Source organism: Dermacentor variabilis, chromosome 2, assembly GCF_050947875.1.
Source record: "Dermacentor variabilis isolate Ectoservices chromosome 2, ASM5094787v1, whole genome shotgun sequence".
Classification (NCBI taxonomy): Eukaryota; Metazoa; Arthropoda; class Arachnida; order Ixodida; family Ixodidae; genus Dermacentor; species Dermacentor variabilis.
The window spans coordinates 242,032,569-242,053,364 of NC_134569.1; the positions used below are offsets into that span (position 1 = coordinate 242,032,569).

The window sequence follows — 20,796 nt, forward strand, 5'->3', positions numbered from 1 at the left end:
ATGTCAGTGAAAATGTGCACCGACGCTTTCATTTATTGTCATTTCCCACAGCAGCAGTAAGGTAAAAGTTTGGATTAGTTGGTGGGTCATCCTGGAATATATGCTTACAGCACAGGATTCAACGTGCAGAAAGACAAGAAAACACGAACAGTGCTGTCTGTGCCCTTGCAGAGCTGTCTGAGTTTTCTTGTCTGTGTTCAAGTTTAGTCCTGCACTGTAAGCACCCATTTTAGGGGCACCAGTAAGGCAACATACGCACACAAACAGCCATAAACATGAATGAAAAAAAAAGAATCTATATATTAAGAACAATCACATCAAATAGAAAAAGGGCTAGAAACGTGGAGAAGGTTGACGGCATCGGGCACTACATTAAAAGTTATGTACAAAGCAACAACTAAGCACTCGGGAGTTAACACTTTACTCAAATAAACTTGGTTTATAGGCTGATGAGGCGAGAGAAAAATGCATGGAAGCACTAGTCAACGGTTACACCTTTTGGATGCACAATTATGTCAACACAATGCGTCTTTAGTCAGCACACATTTCAAGGGACAACAAAAGAACTACTAAAAGTACCAATTAGTGTCCGAACTATCCAAAGTGTCACTTTTATAAAGAACAGAGCTTTCCACAGTAAGAAAATGGCATAAACATAGGACAGGATCAACACTGCTATCGGAAAGGTTCGGTACCAATTTCACCGACAGAATGTCTGCTGTTTACATTTGGTAAACTGAAGCAGGCAAAACAAAAAATTGCAGTTCATCCTTACTTTATCAGATTTTTCTACAGAACAGCTCATCGGCGCAACCCCTTCACTTTGTCAGCACTATGTAGGGCAATGTGATATTCTCTTTGTGCAGCCCTCACACTCAAGAGTTGTGCCCCAGAGAATATTGCCTCCGAGATCACCAGCACAGAAAAAGAAGTGATTTGCCACGGGCAATGAGAATCGTGGGAGAAATGAAACTTAAGTTGCAACTTTCTCTGCAACAATGTGATCTTTTCACGTGAAAGAACAGTTGCAAGATTTAGGAAAGGGTAAGCTAGCGTTCTAGGTGGATTCAGTGCTGTTGTATATATTTAACATGTTCACCATAGTGATACTTTTCAATGCCCTGATTTCTGTGTGTCTTTCTTTATCCACCGGTGGGTCACACATCAGATATATCAAGTGAGTCATGATCGACCGGTGAGTTTCAACTTTCTCAAACTTTCTCAAGCTCCAGACAGATGTTGTCACAATGTTTGCAACTGGAAGCAAAAATTAAAAAAAACCTTGTCTGCATTGATTTTTCTCAAAGAATTGCTTCCTCACTAAAGAGAGGATGTGCATTTTCGTGTGCAAAGAGAGGGGATAACCAGTGTGACCAAATAGTAATCCACGTTGTGGTAAACATGTTGAACAAGGCAAAACACTCCTAATTCACAGAAAAAAGACTGTTTGATTAAAGGAATCTGCTGTAATAATCCTTGAGCTTTTCAGATTTGTGTTTCATTCTGGCATGGCAGCAGCACACTGCATGCAGAAAGGCCACCGTAGATAGCACTAACCACAAGGGGACGGCGGAGGGCTGCGGTCAATGCGGCACAGGACGCGCTGCACGGTGCCCGGTCTCGGCACCAGAGAGAATGTGGCAGTGGCCGCACCTCGCTCGGGAAGCGTTGGCTCCAGACCGGGCAGACCCAGGGCCTCTTCAGACGCTGCATCAAAGGGCAATATGCTGAGTGCACAGACACACACTCCACGGTGAAGAGGGCGCCTGGCCACCAACATCACACTGTCCTGACCCAGTCAGAGACGTTTCTATTCACCCCTTTTCCGGGCAACAGACAATTAAATTTCCCGGAGAACGTTTATGATGAAAAATTTTGTGGCAACTTTTGGCCACCTGCCAGGTGTGCCAGCATTACCAACACTTGTGTCTCCTAGTGGCTTTAAAGTGGCCCTGTGGGGCACCAGTGTTGTGCGCAGGTACGCAAAAGCTTGGTCAGCATTGCCGATGTGCCCCAAAGGCCTGGTGTGTTATCGTCTGTTAGCTTTGCATGGTAACTAACAAATAAATTGGGCCCCCTCATTCACCTTATTCTTCAGGCTAATTACACTGTCCATTATATTCCTCCACCTTTGCCCAGAATAGAGTTGGCATAGAAAGAACACCACAGCATCACAGCTTACGGAAAGCTCCCCCGGTTCGACTGGTCTGCCCACACACAATCTGTCTGCTGCATAAATTTGGCACAAACCTTGAGTACTGGTTGAGGGCGTCGCAAGCACACCTGCCTTACAAAGAAAGCACTACGCAACTTTGAAATGAAGGAGTCGCATTTATTTTTTGTCATAACAGGAATCTGTCACAGAGGGCATAGCGAGAGAATTCAGGCATCCTGCCTACTACCCCCTACCCCCCACCCAGGCTGGTGTTGCAATAAATGCAATAGACAAAAGGGCTACACGAATCCCTAATTAGTGCAGTCCCAAACACTACTGTACAGTCTAGGTCATAATTTTTTGCTTTCTTTGTCAAGTGGAAAGGCCTCTCAAATATCTCAACATCTAAAGTTGATTTCTTAGCAACAATCATCAAAGCAATGAATATACCATTTGCTGAACAAGAACTGCATCTATTATACACTTTTGGTACTATCCCCTCAGTTGTAGGGTATGCCACTTGTTTTAGCCAAATCTTGTTACTTTTGGCAACAAAAAAGCACGCTCATTGAGCTTAAGGTAGATTTTTTCTACACTTTATTATTGTCCGCTCGTGTGGGGTACAACATCACATACGAATCTAGAAAAGATACATATACTTCAGAAAAAATTTTTGCGAGTACTATTTAACCTGCCTTACAATGCCCACACATCGGACTTATTTCAGATAGCAAATGTAATACCCGTTTTTAACCTTTTAAGCTAAGCTAACTTTTAAGCTAAGCTAACTTTTAAGCTAAGTCAAGCTTTTGAAAGCTTGACTTTTAAGCTAAGTCAAGCTTTCAAACGGGAGGTAAAAGAGAACTTAAAGTTTCTTCATGAGTTATCTAATCTCACCAGGAACACACATTCTTACATCACAAGGTGTACGGAACAGTGGCAGGTGGTCACTCCGGGTGCCAATTATTCTACACAAAAGATATCATACACACTACCAACACTTTTAAATTTGTTTCTGAAATCAGGTCTTGATATTTATGTAACTGGTGTATGAGCTTTACGTGAACATTTTGTCACTCAATCTTTCTTAAATAATTGAAGAGCTTTTTTCAGATAAGTTGCGTTTTTGCGTTTATATTTGTGCATATTTCACATATAGTCAATTGCTATGTATATATATGTCTCCTGTTCAATCGCTGTTTGCATTGTAAAGGAGGCTGCGGGCTCTAGTCAAGTCGCTCGCCCAAAGCGACTTTTACCTGCAGTCTCCTCCATCACTGATGGAAATAAAGAAGTTATTATTATTATTATTATTATTATTATTATTATTATTATTATTATTATTATTAACCCTCCGTGTAAACAATGTGGCTTCACTTTCACTTCAATGCGTTGAGTACTGCTACACAAGACCATGCTGATGAAGGCACTGCCATGTTTGATAAGATGTTTAACATGCCACATTCCACCAGCAATGGTAAAAGAATACCGTATTTATTCAAAAATAGGTCGAGCACCAATATAGGTCGACCCCTATATATTGTGCTTTCCGAGAAATTAAAAAAAATTATTCAGATATAGGTCGACCCATTAGAATCGGCGCGTTAGAATTGAGTACGACCTTAAATCTGTGTTACCATATCGCCATCGGCGTTTCAAAATAGCCGCCTCGTACCCCCTTCGAACCTAGCTGCCATAGGTTCCTCCACGTGCTGTAGTATTTGTGCTTAGGCATTAGTCCACCCTCTGTCTTCCTGTTTTCTGCATTTGCTCGATCAGCATGAAGTGCCGAGTTCATCATGATGCCGCGTTTAAAAGGAAAGTGACCATGTGCGCAGAGACGGACAGAAGTTGGGCCACATCACGAGCGTTCGGAGTACCCAAAACTTGTACGCGGAACTGGCACAAACAGAAGGATATGGTTTTCGCCAGCAAAGCAACACAGTTGACTGAAGCAGGACGTATTTGTGATGATCCACTTCCGACAATATGATCACCTCAGCCCTATCTTGAAAGCAATCTTGAAAGAGTGGGCCACGCACTGGGTTTTTGCCGCTTATAGTTCACGCTGAAGCAAGAGGCAGGTGCTGCCGCACTTCCTCACTGCAGCGTTTTGACAGCGATTTTCCATGGTCATCAAGTGAGATGTGTTTATATTTGCTTGTGTGCGTGCGACACCGTGCTTGTTCAGGGGGGCACAAATGTTTATAATGTCTCCCTGATGCTTTCATAAAAGTTTCGGAGCGATATCTTGAGAACATTTTATTAAATTTTATTGAGCAGAATTTTTCTCCCTCGAACTTTCTGGAGAGCCTGGGGAACGTAAAAAACGAGATAGAAGGCTTGTTAAGTATTGACTGTATAGGTAAACGCGTGCTGAAGGTCGTGACATTTTACCTTTCTTTTTTCTTTTTCTTCGCAACACAAATTTTATGGGGTGCAATTTTTTATGTTACCTTTGCATCTACACACTTTCGAGGTAAACGAATAGCGATATCGTAAACTTACAAAGGCTCAAGATAAGAAAGCGAGAATCTCATGACCTGCACTGTGGCCCAAGGAACATGACAAAAAAAAAACGTAGCCAAAATATGTTACACGGTAACAAAGATATCAGCCCCAGAAACTGAACAGAAACGCAAAAGAAGTTTTAAGATAATGGCTCTCAAAGTTTCACCTTCTCTTCAGTTCTTTTAAAAGGCACCAAACTTGTAGTCTTTGGACATTGGATATAACATTCCTTGCTGCTGCTCTACAATGAGCATGGTGCCTGGGTGTCAAACCAAGTGACATGCCGAACAGTGTGGGCATGAATATAGTTGCAGTGTTGTACCTGCAGGCTGCCCAATTGATAGCAATCTTCAGTACAATCAGTGAGGCATTTCTTTTCTTTTGGTAGAATTGACCATGTTACTGAATGAAGGCTCTGAGTGTCAGCAGCCTTCCAAGTTATTTTCACCTGACAATGGCTGTGGAACTTAGGATCGGAGAGCCAGTGATAGATATGCAGCTGCTAGGTGCTTTCCAGAATTATACTTTTGTATGATGCCTCGATCGCTTCTGCAGCCAGGTGTCTGTGCCAGCCCAAGGGGCCTAGTGAACAGAGCTCATGATGAGGTTCTCTTTATGAAGGGGTGGTATGATAGATATTATTACAAGCTATTGTGACAATATGACAATAGAGTGAACGTGCAGTATGCTTGGTTGCAGGTGCGAGGTGCCGATGGGTGAAATTCCTAGCCGCAGATACAAGGAGTCGATACTCGATGTGCTTAGTCATGCAGTTCGAAGTGCTGACGCGCGAAACTCCTAGCCGCGTGCTCGAGGAGTCAACACTCTATGCGCTTATTCATGCAGTCCAAGGTGCTGACGTGTGAAATGCCTAAATGTGGGCTCGAGGAGTCAACGCTTGATGTACTTAGGCGCGCAGTCGGAGGTGCCGACGCGCGAAATGCCTAGTCCCGGGCTTGAGGAGTCAGCACTCAATGCGTTTATTCGCGCAGTCCGAAGTGTTGATGCGCGGAATGCCTACATGCGGGCTCGAGGAGTCGACACTCGATGCACTTATTCGCGCAGTCCAAGGTGCCGAAGTGCGAAATGCCTAGATGCTGGCTCGAGGAGTCCACGCTCAATGTACTTAGTCGCACAGTACGAGGTGCCGACGCACAAAATGCCTAGATGCGGGCTCGAGGAGTCGACACGCAATGCGCTTATCGCGCAGTCTGAGGTGCCGACGTGCGAAATGCCTAGACGCGGGCTCGAGGAATCGACGCTCGATGTACCTAGTCATGCACTCGGAGGTGCCGATCCACAAAATGCTTAGGCGAGAGTCCGAGATGTCTCCGCGCAATGTGCAATGTGATTCGTCGAGTCACAGAATCTTATGCGCGAAATGCTTAGCCACGGTACGAGGATTGCGTGTGCAATGTGCGCACGCAATCCTCGTTTCAGAATTTGTGACCAAATTCTGAAACACTGAGTGCTGAAAGGCCTAGCCGTATGTCCGACGATTCCATGCGTGAATCTTGGTCGCAAAGTCTGCGTCGCGGATGCTCGGAATGCTTAGCCGCGGGTCTGAAACATCCACAGACGTAGGGATCGGCCACGCTACTGCGATGTCTGCGTAGCACCCGTTTTGACACGTCGAGATTACGGCGAGTGGAGACTTCCAGGCTCGTGAGGTGCAGAGAGCCGAGCAGACGATGCGAGCGCCGGACCAATGGCAAACTGAGCTGGAATCACATGGCGGGTGCGGCCAATCACAGACTCCGGCGGGACCTTCAATAATTTGCTTTCTTTGTGCTTGTTTCTGTATGAAGGAGATAGCTGAAGCAGCACATTTGAAGACGGAGAAATACACTTCACAACGAGACCAAGCTGGCGGTGCTCGGTTGCAACCGTTCCAGAGATATTGTGTCTTGAAAAACGCTGCTCTCTCTTGATTTCCGTGGAATTTTTCGCCACCTTGGCTGATAAAATAAAGTTTTTAGAGTATTTCTACGTGGTTTATAATGATGATAGTTCGGAATCGAATAGAAAAAGAGTTATTGAAACTGAATATGTTATTTTCAAAAAATCGATCTTCTTCTTCGCCATTTTTCGTAATGCAAAAGCTGCGTCCCTTCTTAAGGGGGGACGCGGCCCTTGAAAACCGAAAAATAGCGAAAAAGTCGATTTTTGAAAAACCATATTTTTGGTTTGTATGTCTCATAAACTACCTGTTCTGTAATTATCAGCACCTAATTCAACCGTAAAGTACCAAAAATAACGCTACTTTTGAGGCCACCGCGGCCCAAAAAACGCGCAAATGCCGAAATGAAGTCAAACTTCGCGGGCGCGCCATTCCCGGCCCATGCGGCCTGCCCGCGCCATCTTGGTGTCGTTTTGACCGTGGATTCTTTGTCTATATTTTGCCGCCTTGCAAAATGGCATCGTCGGCGCGGTTGAGACGCTATTGGCGTTTTCCTGCGATGTGATGCGGAGCGCTGATTGGCCGGAGCAGTGCATTCAAATCTCGCGGGCTAAGGCACGCCTGCCATTGGCTGCTGCGCGGGCAGCGGCTGCTGCTCAAATCTCGCGGGCTAAAGCGCGCCTGCCATTGGCTGCTGCGCGGGCGGCGGCGGCTGCTCCCTTTGTTGCCGCGCTCGCGTCGTTGTTGCCCCTTGCTCTGTCGGCCTCAACATGAGCTTGCGCGCTGCTCATCGCCTTGCGCTATCTTTTAGATTATTTGTTCAGCTTTTCTTTTTTCGCTAGTTCTTCGCTGCACGCGATGCCGGCAAAGCCCAAGACAGTGCAGATGTTCGGTGCACGGGAGCGCGATATGCGTCTTGTACGAGCATCGAACTTCCTATCTCTCGCAGCGAGTGCCGACTGCGTAGACGCTTTTCAGCGGCGGAACTGTGCTTTCGGCTGTCGCCAGTCGAAAATCCGACACACTGAGTGTGCCTGGAGCCGCAAGAGCTAATTAGAAGCTCCGCAGGAGCTTTCTAATAAAGAAACACATGTGTTCAACTTTAAGGCCTGTTTTCTCGGAATGGATTTTTTCGCTAGTAGTGGTGCTGGGGAAGGCGATATCTCAAGAACCGCTCTTCAGATTTGTATGCCGTTTTTTTTATTCTGTTCCTGAATGACTTTGCCAGGGGGTAACAGGCTTCTTTTTTTGAAAGCTGGTGCAGTTAATTTATAATAAGCAATTAATTTTTGATGGATGTGGTCATTACTGGCTACATCAAATTCAAAGTTGTCTTAAAAATTTTTGGAGGGGAAATTAAAGAAAAGGGCTCTTTAGCCCCCTGGGATATCTATCAAGGGATCATCACAGTGAATTTCAGCTTCCTACGATGTCCTGGCATTTCTCCAGGCTCTTCCTCAGGCATATACATGAATCACCTAGTTAGACCTCAATAACTCTGGAACTAATAAACATATCTTCATGAAACTTTGCAGTTCCTCATAGTTCAGTGGTGTGAACGTACCCTGAAAGTTTCATCTGGATATCTTAAAAAATAAGAAAGTTCGGTCTCCAGGGTAGCCTCCCCCCTTAATTTAGTTAGTACTTTACTGTACGGGAGCGCAGTACTCTACAAGTGCGCAGTACTGTGTGGGTGTGTATTATAATCGAGTAAATCAGGTGATTTGTGATTTGTGCAACTGCTGCTACGTCGTACGGTATCAACATGCATGGCAGGGTGTTTTGGTTTGCCACCTTGGCCTTCACGGCTTCAGCGGCGGCTGTTTCTTATTGGAACTCCATTGGCTCCGTACTTTTGCTAGCTTTGATCACCAATGTAGGTTGACAGCTAATTATGGGTAACATTTCTGAAAAAAAGAAAAGATAGACCTATATTCGAATAAATACGGTAGCCTTTCCTCGCTTGTCATGTCTAAAGCCAATAACTGCGCACTTGCTTTGTGAGGGTGGTCCAATGATTTTATTACAGAAATTGCAACATGTCTGGCAGTACAATAAATCAGTATTTAATTATTGTGTACTAACAAGGACTTACTAGAAAGGATTGTCCTACTACTTTTCCTTTCTTTCAATGGAGTCTTCAGTGCACTGTTATATGATGATATAACTGACACAGTCCTGATCAAGGGCATGTGCTCAGTTGTTTTTATCGTTGCTGCTTCGCGCGGATGACGATCAGGCTGCAGCAAAAGTATGCGAGCAGTGCCACCCTCACCACAGAAGAGCCATCAGGATCAGTGTGAACTGCCCCTGTGGTGTTTGCCATTTGTTCGAGGTGAGAGGAGCCCTGTCGTCAAAAAAGGAGCAGCTGGCCTTCGCAGTCTGCGCGCCCCACAAGGCCTGCCATAAAAACTGTTTCACAAATGCCATGCCCTATAGCGAAAGGACCAGAAGTACCAGTAGAGCGTCGCTGGTAGAAGAGGATGTAGGCATGGGCCTGTTCCTCCAGACGAGGCGGGGGCTGCTTGCCAACTGACTCGTCATTGTAGTGGTACCACTCGCCCGTAGTCCAGTGGCGTGTATACGCCGTGTAGTGACCACAGTTGACCCCTGCAAGTAGACAAATTTGGATAAGTTAGTAGGCATCTGTCGGAAACTGTTTCATGCTTTCACGAGTATGGGCATGCGCTACATACGGTAGAACCTTGTTCATACATTCTTTTTTTAAGGGGGGGGGGGGGGACGAGAAAAAGGTACAATGGAACCCGGCTATATCGAACTCGCAAGAAGACTCCTATCAGTTCGATATAGAGCATAATTCGATATAAGCCTGCTAAATAATTGGATGTCATAAAAGCACATACCATTTATAAAATCACTTTATCGATGACACTAGCTTAGTTTCGCATGAAATAATCCTGCATTTTCTTCTGCTTGGGCAATGTGAAGTGCCTGCGATGCATGCACTTCACATTGTCTAAGGAGTCAGAGCAGCTGAGGCCGCAACCTTCAGCATTCGCGCAGAAGCACCGGACTACTGCGAGCGCACCAACCATTTCGGAGAGTGTGGGCAAAGGACCGTTGTTGCTTTCCTCATTGTACCCACTTTCGCTTGTGCTCGGTACGATGTCGGCAACGTAGTCTTCGTTTTCGGGCTCTCCCACGGTCGCAACACCATCATTTGCACTCACAAACTCGTCCACCGTTGATTCGTCAACAGCTTCCGGAAATTCTGACAGCTCGCTCCAAACTTTGGCAACACCGGCAACGGCTTCATCGCATTCATCAGAATTTAGTCATCACCGAGCACGTGGAAGCCGGCACAGCTGAAGCAATTTCGGATGAACCACTCGTACACGGCCGTGCGTACGCCTCGGGCACCAGGTCGTGAGTTTGGCCGCTTTAGCCCTAATCTCCCCCTTATTCTTCCAAGATTCTCACCGCATTCGACACGATTTATGATTTTCGAGCTTCAGGACGAAAGGCGAATTCTGCCGCTTCATCACAGCAACACTGCAGGAGAAGGCCCACAAGGCGCACACACAATGAACCAGAAAAGCAGCGAGACAACTCTGACTTTCACCATCTTGCATGACGAGGGCACAAGAGCCTCTGATTGGCTGCCTGAGCAAGCATTGCGGGCGGGCCAGGATCATTTCTAGCGGGGGGGGGTCCGAGGCATCGCAGTCACGGTACGGAGAGCGGTTGGATGGAGTCGCCGCCGGGCTTCCCTGCCACCACGAGACAAAGCCAGCTTCTGGGGGCACTTTTCTGCCGCTTGACGTTCGGTATATTGGGAATCGTTGCTACATTTGTTCGATGTAAGCGTAATTTTTGCTATATATACTCATCGTAACTATACCGTGTCCAGAAATTGTTTGATATATAGAATAATTTGATGTAAACGGGCTCGATATAGTCGGGTTCGACTTAACTAAACCGGAAAACCATATGATCCGAAGTCACGAAAGGATTTGGCAGACTCGACTGTAGTTGACATCAACATAATGCAAAGCGTTGCGCAAATTGTTGCAACACAAGACATCGAGGTGCCTGAGCTAGTGGTGCTTGAGCAGTCCATGACTTGTGTTGCCGTTTTTGAGGCTTTGGCAAACTTACGCTCAATTCGGCAGCTTCTTCAGGCGGAGCATTTTGGTGGGAAGTTTTGATGTGCCCACTCAGCGCAAATCGTTGCAGCATGAGACGCCAATGCGCATCGAGTTAGTGGGCCCTGAGCGACCCAAGACGCTTGTTGTTGTTTACCTATTGCGTAGTGTTTTAAGATGGCGACAAGAAACCGAAACAAAACCAAGCTGGTGGGCGATGCCACAATACGGCGCTGCCAGAGCGAAACATGGCGCTCACTTCACACCGCCTGCAGCAGGGAACGGTAGTGCATTTGCATTATCACCTATGAAGAGCATACAGTATCCTTCCAATGGCACCTATGTGACACAAGATAGGTGAAAATGCTTATTGCAATAGGGTTGGTGGTGACAGCTGTAAATATGCCGTGCGATGACTCGCGAGGAGATCTGCTGCTACTGGAATAGGAAACTGAGTGCGTGCCAGCGTTTTCGCGTCCCGCGGCTAGGCGAGTACTGCGAGAAAGCTGCTGCAGCAGCAACTACTGTCCTTGATCGCGGATGCCTCGTGTCTTTTTTTTTTTTTTTTTTTTACATGAGGTCCAGCGCCCTCAAAACATATCATACGAACGCACTTTGGTGCTTTAATGAATGTTGGTGATGAAAGACAGCTTTCCGGGAACATATCAACCAGTAAGAAAGGCTGTAAATCAGTGAAGAAAGGCTGCAAACCAGTAAAAAAAAGCTGACGGATTTTTTGAACTCCAAAAACTCAGACAATGGATATTCTGTACTTCATAAATGTACTGTGAGGGTTCCCATAGAGCTCATGCATTTTTGTGACCAATTTTTAGGACAAATTTAGGCCCCAAATTTCAATTTTCCAGACAAAATGGCTCATTACAAGCCACGCTACCCAATCTTGAAGGCTGCCATGTTGGATTTTCCACTGGCTTGGTCTGGCTTCCAGTGGCCCGTTCTACAGACTCCAAGATTGGGAGGTGCACACTATCAATAGAGAGCCCACATCATCCTCCAGTCTCAGAGGACATGCCCACTCTTCCTTAGCTGACAAAACGCTCCAGGGGACAGCACTTTTTTTTCTTTATTTTTTCGGTCGGCACTATTGTCATAATCACTTAATGTGGTGTTGTGGCTGGGGTGGCGGTCATGGCAAGGAATCCACCAAGCCCATCGAATATGACGTCAAGTTGTAGAAAATGAAGGGAAAATGGTTTATTTAGCTAAGTTATGCGGCTCCAGTATAGAAGCCCACTCCGTGCAGGAGCAAGATAAACATCACAGTTCACATCAGGACCCTCTGTCCTCACTCTCGAAAAGTCTTGGCTTTCAATACCGTCGTCTTCCCTAGGCGAGCCGACTAGGGAATCTGAAGACTGTCCAGCAGCAAATCACCATTGTCACCTCCGTTCCGATACTATGCCCATGCTCACAATAACCAGTAGTAACTCCACCTCCGAAGAAACTGGTTTGGAATTGTGGGGTTCTCACACCCGTGCTCTTAGGACAAAGGAACGACAACACAGTAGTGCAAACAATCACAAGGGCATTTATTGCACCTTTCATAGATCAATGCCTGCCAGCCGAGTTGCTATCGCCAAAACATGCCGATGGGTGCGCGACAAATCTAGAAGTCCGACTCACCGCGATCGGATAGCGAGCGAATATGTTCGCCCCATGCTGGGTCCCAACGCCTGGTCGTTCGCGCATACGGTCACGCGAGCGGTGGTGCGTTCGAAGGCAGGCCACGCGAGGCGGTCTTGCAGAAGCATGGATCGGCGCCCGCGAAGGGACGTCGGCACGGCTGGATGATCTCGAACCAAAAAGGGTGTCTTGTCTTTCGGCGCCTAAGTAACCCCGCCTGTCGGCAGCGTTAGCAGCGCAACACTCGCGCCCTCTCTCGTACTGCGCTTGTATTACTCCGACTGCCGCGGGCACCAGGCCACGCAGCGAAGCCGCACTGCAGGAGCTATGCGGGAAAAGATATCAGGGGACCCGTGAGAGTCGCGCATCCCCACAGAATCTATGGAAAGAAATCAACCAGCAACACCTAGTTCGTTCGTCGTTGCCCCTCCCCCTTTTTTCGCTCAGGCTGCCAGGTAAAGGGCGAGGTGAGGGCCTTTCGTGGAACCCTGCGACAGCCAGTTTACACGCTGTCTTGATGGCTGGATAAGTGCTGAGGAATGGGTGAGGATTTGATTCGTCGCAAACGTCTTCTAATTAACTGCGCCTCTCAATATGTTGTCGTGTATCCCTCCTTTTTATCCTTTGCTCAGGTTTCCAGGTAATGGTAGGGTGAGCGCATTTCAACTGTGAGTGTCCACGCTGCGTTGTCGTCTGGACAGGAGGTGCGGTGGTTTGACACGTGGCAAACGTTCAATTAAGACCTTTGTGGTGTTGAGATGTAACAGTGGGACCAATTTCTTTTTTTTTTAGGTTGCTATTTTGCATGTGGTGTGTCCACGAAGCAGGTGTGTCTTGGGCGACGTCGCATCTTTCTGTGTATTTGCACAGCTTCACATTTGTGTGATCGGTATCACCTCCTGTACCTTTGCAAGAGCCAAGTGGTGTGTAGTAACGTGACTCGTTTCTTCCATCTCCATGGTGATCTCTGCCAACGAAGATCGTCAGTGTGGTGATGTTCTTGTCAACTGTATACGGCAACGATGTCACTCTTGCACAAATCATAGCAAATCTGATTGCCTCCAAGCGTAGTACGACGCAGGCGCATTATTAGAGATTTTTTTAAACCACTCTAAGCCTAATAAATTTAATTTTTTAGGGTGAACGAATTTTTTTGGACTTTGATTTTTATGACGATATTTAGGTCCCCACGAGGTTCAGAAAATCGGTCGCTCACTGGATTGGGTCACTTTTTGTGTTCTCTATCACAAACATTGTCACCAGAAATCGTAAGAAATGTGATCGTGTCAAAGCAGTTCTACTATATTCGCTGCGAGATCAAACTACATTTGGAAGCACTGTTGCCGCGCATCAAAATGTACACAACGGCATTCCACTCTGAACAATGTGGCCCTATTTTCTGGTAGTGAAACGTGCCGACTGCAGTGGACTAACCTTATGTTGCTCTCCAAGGCCACAGTTTTTGCACAAAATGCACAGAATTATATTTACTTCAAAGAAGTGCAAGCTGTCATTCACAGAGGGTCTGGCACTTGGCCACAAAGTCTTCGTTTTGGCACTTTCTTGAGGCTTTTTGTGTAAGTTTTGCTTAAGTTCTGCCTACTCTGCAAATATTGTTGCGCAAGTCAATGATTAGTGCATTCTCTGTGAATGTTGCATTGCTTTAAAGAATGTATGTATTCCTGTAAAACAAAGGTAAAGCAGCAAGTTAACGCACACTCCACATCACCACAATAGTATGCGTTCATTTACATTCGTTTTTTTTTTCTTTCTTTTTCTTGCTCTGCAATACAAACAGGTAAGGAGTTCTATTAAGCAAGGTAGGCCACTGTGAGTGACAGTAAATTACTAGGATCATTAGGCTGCTTCAGACACAAATATTTTAATCGCCCTTGCACTGTTACACGCACAACTGTGATGCCACAAAGTCATAATTATTTAAGGAGCTAAAATCATTGAGTTGTTTTCTTTCAGTTAGTAAGTTAATGGCCACCATCTTGTGTCAAGCTAACAATGCCACAAAGAAGAGGAAAAGGAATTTGTAAGAGCTGCCTTTCAACTCGGTCCTATGACATCCCATGTCTAGAGACTGCCGCGTCGCACATAATCATAATATGCAGTCGAACCTGTTTATAACGAATTCGGTAGTTGCGCAAAAGGTGGCCGTTACATCAGTACTTTGCTGTATGTAGACTCTCCCTTCAAAATGCACAAGAATTGATGATGCCGGTTACGATTCAACACCACCTTGGTCCAAAAATTGTATTTTAGTATCTTACTATTTGTTCCCGGCACTTTCCTGCATCTAGCTCAAAGTTTTCGTTAAGAATGTCACCTAGAGAACAAAATGCGACGTTGTAGCTCTTTCAAATCAAATGTCAAAGTGGCTGGCCACGAGATAAACATAAACATGCTACCAGCATGGCAATGGCCAGCGAGGCCACTGCACACTCAGCGTAGTTGGCCCATTGATGCATTGCCAGCTTAAAAATATATAGTTTCATTTGGCGATATGATCGCTTTCCTGAGATTTTGTGCAACTTGGCACAGGATAGACACTGCGCACTTGAATTTGCACAGCGCAACAAACGGCCTGCGACGCGTCCGATGCCAAGACGCGAGATTGCGCATAAGTGGCGTATCCCCAAAAGCAATCGCTCGAGGATGCCAGCTTGCCGCGATCATGTTGCCCAAAGGCGAGATGGGTGAGTCGACATTTTGTCATCATTTGATGAGACAAGAAAACGCAGGATATCAGGCACGTCTTATTTGCATAAAATTTTGTGCCAACCTGCTTGGGCTTCGATTTCAGGATTGTTTTGGCCGATAGTGCTTCTCTTCAACCCCTGTGCTGAAGGAGCTGGAGATGCAGCGGGTACATGAAAATGCATGCCGCCTATGACCAGCGAAAAGTTTCACGCGAAAACCAGCATTGGTCACAAAACACGAGAGCAATAAGTTTATGTATGTGTGGCCATTACGCAAAAAGTGCATTTTTTTACCACCAACAGCCTAGTTAGAGCCCATTGGTTTCCAGCTGCCACCCAAGCATACGACAAAGAGATGGAGCGAACACTTGCTAGCTGCGACGCTTTCTCTAACTGCAGAAAAAGGACAAATCACTGCATAAATGCAAGAGGTGTGAAAAGCAGGGCGTCTACCAAGTTGACATTTCCAAATTCCCGGAGTTTTCGAGGTTTTCCCTGAGTGCCTTTGCAAAATTCTCCGAGTGACACAGAACTTTGTTTTACGTCAAGACAGGCTGACACTATGTCGCCCGATGCTGTCACTCTCTAGTAAGCATGCTAAGAAATTACTTATTCCAGTTTGAATAGCAAGGAGCATCATTTATTTTATATTAAAAAAAAAATCTGTAGCGAGGGATTAGTAAAATGCACAGCGAATAAGATAACTTTGAAAAAAATGGTAGAACTAATTGCAAATTGAGTGGAACATTCTCAAATATGAATAAAAATGAGATGCATACATAAACAAATGTTTTCGAATATCCACTTCAGTCACGAATTATGATCGACTGTCGATACATATGTGTGAAACATAGGTGATGCTTGAGACTCCATTGAAAGCAGACCAAGGTGATAGAATGACTCTTTGAGCATCTTATGATGAGTCAATATAATTATAGAGTAACTAAATATTTGAATATTGCAAAGTCAGTCATGCTACGCTTATTCATATAAAGGATTAAATCCCCCGCTCGAACGACATGCACAAGTTATTCATTAGCCTCAAGCATTTCAAGAAAGGAAAAAATTTATATACTTCAAGGTTGTTACCGACATGCCCCACATCAAGCGTGACGTAAAACATGGTAGTGCCTTCACCAAAGCAATACTCTGTAATGATACATATCATTCAGAAACAAAATGGAAGTAATTTAGGTTAACAGAACGTTCAGTTTGCCGTAAGCTTAATGTTCAAGCTCTATTCCTTGCTACCACTGCACAGAAATAGCAAAAATAGGTCGTGTCTACAAATGTGCACACCGTGACTGAAGGTGATACGAGCTACTCTTATCAATTTATAGCAAGCTCATTCGTGTGAGGCCCGAACTTTGTCACAAATTAGATTTGCAACATCTGGTGCATCAACCTGAACTCTCCTGACATACTCTCAGCCTCCGCACAACACCTCAATGTTGCATTTCACTGCTTTAGCGAGTTTATTTCGGTTTGGATGAGGAACACCTGCATTCCAGCGTCCGCCAACACTTTGTTTTTTGAGCTCAAGCAATTTGAAAAAAGCGCCGGCAGGCTTCCTTTTCCGTTCATTCCTCAATGCATAGGTCCTTTCTGTTCTCGTTCCTCTTCTACCGCGCTTTCGCCCCATGGACCATTGGAAGCATCCTCTTCGTCAGCTGTACAGTCAACGTCTGATTTTTTGGACTCCCTAAGGGCCGCGAGAACGTCCGTAAAATTGGGCAGTCCGTAAAAATGAATGCATGTTTTTTCCTGCCATTAAAGGCTCAAATCGCCAAAGGCACATCCGAAGAGGCCTGCCATCACACTTATTAGGCATATCAGTACCCGTACTGTGACAGGAGATGGTGGATGGACGCGTGTATAATTAAGGAATAGATACTGTGTCCCGTGACAATTGCTCCTTCCCACGATTGTTATGCTTCACCGTATAACTTTCGTATTGAGGCAAAGCTGACTTTTGGGAACAGGCATTATTCAATGCGCCATACTTTCTGAGCTTCGAAGCCACTCGTGAGGATCACAAAGACGGAGTCAGTGCCACTGCTTACAGCGGCGAATTCTTTCAATGAAAAAGCGGCGAATTCTTTCAATGAAAAACACGGCGCCGAATGGCAAGAAGCTTTATAACGAACGTTGAAGCAGCTAGGCCTAGCGTTTGCCATGGTGGTGAGGTAATCAAAATGGCGGCAGTGGTGGCTTTGATTAATGCCATTTCGGACCTGCGGTCACGGCAAAAAGTCAGAAAATCGGACGGCGAAGGGCTCTTGTGTCCGAAATTTCAGACGTTCTTAGACATTGATTCTATGGGGTACATGATAGTGCCGCGAAGCCGTCAGGTGTCCGGAAAGTCGGCCACTGACTGTAAACTCCTCCAGCCGACAACACGGCGTCAAAAGACTATTCATTACAATCCCTCTCTGTTACGCGAGCCAGCATTACTGCGAGTTTCGTTCTGTTTCCATAAAATTACAACTAATTTTCCCTGATATAAGCACAAATTCCCCGACTTTTCCCTGAGTATTTCCAGATAATTCAAAATCCCTGCGAATTCCCGGTTTCTCTGGTTAGTAGACACCTTGAAAAGGGATACCAACAGAGAAGGATAAACAGAAAAGGCACCACAATGTGTCGGAATAAGCCTTCACGATGCACGCACACACGTGTGTGCGCACACACACACAGCACGCACGCACACACACACACACACACACACAAAAAAAAAGCTTCAAATGGATTGCTGCCGCTCGTATCGTACCGCCTCAGAAAGCAGAACAGTGCATTAAAACCCAAGAAGATAACGCTAGAAGTAAGAAAATTCGGTGACCATAGCCAGTTGGCTGAGCGAGGTAAAAGTGCTCAAGCACCCGTGTTGGAATCAGGCAAGTCCTTACAAAGATGGAGGAGAGCGCTCATCGCCTCTTCTTGTCGTCTGCTAGCCAGAGAACTTCCAGGGAGCAGCCACACCAACATCGTCCTGGCTGGTTCTGGCAGTTCGCGGGCAGCCAGAACCACCCAGCCCGAGTAACGCCCAGCCACGGAGTAAGACATTTAGGAGGTGAAACTCCCGTCAGCGCGAGCGAGCGCGGGCGACCAGATAAGGTCACAATTGTTGTATGCACCGACGGGACCATATACAGTGGCGGCCGCGCCATGCGGCGCGTTGTAGAAGCTGCAGCGAAAAAAAATAAAAATGCAGCGCCCGGGCAGGCGGCTTCGGTGCACTCTCAACGGCGGTAATTTCTTTCCAGGCCGCCAGCATGATAACGGCTCCGCGGGCGTGTGACTTTTTCTGGTCACTGCAAACAGTGGAGTTTCCACTCCTAAATGTTTCTTGCTCCGTGCGCCCGGTAAAAGTGCGTTGCGCAGTGGGTGGAGCAACCTGATAAAAATTAAGGCACTGTCAGAGGGTGCGCTGGCATGTGCCCACTTTGGTAGCGATTCTGTGCTTTGAAACTTCGCATGCGTCCTCCTTTTACAGCAACCAGTTTCAAAGTGCTCGTAGTAACAGTATGCCACTGTTCAAATTGTTCGTTATATCTGGGCGCAGTTCCAATAGGCAGGGTCAGAAAATCTTAAATGCAGTGAAATGCGGTTGCTATGACTGATAAATCGTTATATCTGGAATCATTATAAATGGGTTCGACTGTAATACCCTATTTAGCATTCATTTTGTTGAGGCGAGTCAAAGTACAAAAGCCCACACTTTAATTGCAAGGCAAAATGAATTAACCATAATGGCATCTGAACCACATAGAACACCTACGGTCACGCAACGGCTTAGCAATAGTCATGCAATTGTCACAATTATCACAATGCAGTAATCGTAATAGAAAGTGTATGAAGCGATATGATATGCGTGTGTGCTTACGACTCTTTTTTCTAGTGCTGAGCAATGTTCCGCCACCCCTTTCATGCTTCATGACATCACAGACATTGTGGAGTGATCGACATATTGTGGCAAGCCACTAAAGCATGGTGTGGTATCCTGTGTTGGCTTCTGGTTTCGGTTTTGGGTCGTTTACGTCAGGGTGCCACTCAGCGCCAAACACTAAGTTGTTTCCTGTTTCCCCTCGCAGAAATAAAAATTCATTCTTTCTCTGGTCCCCGACTGAAGCAGTCCGGCTCTTTCTTGCGGCGCTGCGCACCCTGGCCGTTTAGGCTTCATGCCGTAAATCCTCCATCCGGCCACCCCGTCGGAGCTACAACAAACTGGCGACGAGGTAAATCGTTCACTTTACTTTTTACGTCCCCTTGCTTTTCTACTTCTGCTGCTCCCCTGCTTCCGGCATGCAAGACGCTACGTCTACTTCGACGTCGTCCACCGCAACTCCCCCGCCTTTGTTCTCGGTGCCCAACATGGCGTTCGCACCCCCCATGCCGCCTTTCCTTGCATTACCCGGTACTCCTTCGGTACCGTGGCTCACATGGAAACATTCTTTTTGCACGTTCCTCCAGGCAACCAGATGCAAAGCACTACAAGACGAGAGGAAGAAAGCCATTTTACTTAGTAACTTAGGCTTTGAGGGACAGCGTCTCTGCTATGACCTCGCGCCGCAAACGGACCAGACGGCTAGTTCGTTCGAAGACATTCTTCGGATCTTCGACCAGCACTACGAAGAAAGCTCCAATCCCCTGGTGCACCGCATTATCTTCCGGGACAGGAAGCAACTACCTGGGGAAACCTTCCAGGACTTCGTCACCGCGCTACAAAGGCTAGCGCCTGCTTGTGCGTTCGGCGTCTGGCACAACAAGTCTCTTCGCGACCAAATCCTCCATGGTGTCGCATCAACAAGAGTACGAGAAAGGCTACTCTACAAAGGTTCAGTGCAACCAGCATTTCGCCGCTCATAAACAAAGTTCAGTAAATTGTTGATGCACCGCAGCCAACCGACAAGAAGTCACTGCATTAATTTCTTGGTCTCGCACGATACTACTCTAAACTGACCCCGCAGTACGCTGAATTGGTAGAACTGCTTAGGAAACTGCTAAAGCAAGGACAACCGTTTGTCTGGGATCAAGATACCGAGTATAGCTTCCAGACTATCAAGGAAGTGATTGCATGCGAATTCGGCTCTTACGCCAAAAGTGTTAAGACGTCCGTGGATCGTCGTCGTGCAACAAAATGCCCTCATTTTCGTCCAGGAGATCTTGTCCAAGTATGTGACTCGAGAACATCCGGTCCTAAATACTCGGGACCATTTAAGATTTACCGCAGGGTAGGTCGCAATAATTTCATGCTTGAAAATGGCAAACGATGGAATGCATCCAAACTTATGAAATGCCCTGCACTACAGGATTTTCTTGGAAAATTCACTGAAAAGAGTCGCTCCAGTGACTACCCTTCCCTTGATGATTGTCTCCCACCTTTTCTTCCAGTTACTACTGGTATAGGGGATACATTAGGTTTCTTGTAGCGTAATCGTGCAGTACACACATCATTACTACGGTACTGACTGCCATACGAATTGGCCTTTCATGCCAAAAAAGTTTTTCAACATTACTTAGGTCGTTAGCATTCTTACGGGGGGACTATCACAACTTGGAGTGTAAGGTGCTTACGCATAATGTTCCATTCACGACAGCCACATAGTTGCCTCGAGTCAGGCTCAGGGCGAATGAGCCACCCATCATTGCAGTCCCAGGGGGCACACAGATGTTTGCACTGTCTACTTTTGTACTCTCTAAACTTTTTTTCATGTGTGATCTGTGTGTGCAAGTCGGCATCTCATCATCTTCCCAAGACGGGTACTGAAACTC

The 20,796-nt window shown here is 46.2% G+C and overlaps 1 protein-coding gene across 7 annotated transcripts in view; it reads right to left on the reverse strand.

Annotated features, from left to right (window-relative positions):
* The window catches only part of LOC142573188 (ubiquitin carboxyl-terminal hydrolase 11-like), a 256,525-nt gene that overhangs the window by 25,677 nt on the left and 210,052 nt on the right, over window positions 1-20,796 (reverse strand). For all 7 annotated transcript variants that reach the window (XM_075682766.1, XM_075682764.1, XM_075682768.1 and 4 more), the window contains 2 exons: window positions 9,024-9,176; window positions 1,558-1,707 (listed from right to left, as the gene is read on the reverse strand). In XM_075682766.1, coding sequence (XP_075538881.1) covers window positions 1,558-1,707; window positions 9,024-9,176 — 303 coding nt within the window. The remainder of the gene's footprint in view (window positions 1-1,557; window positions 1,708-9,023; window positions 9,177-20,796) is intronic.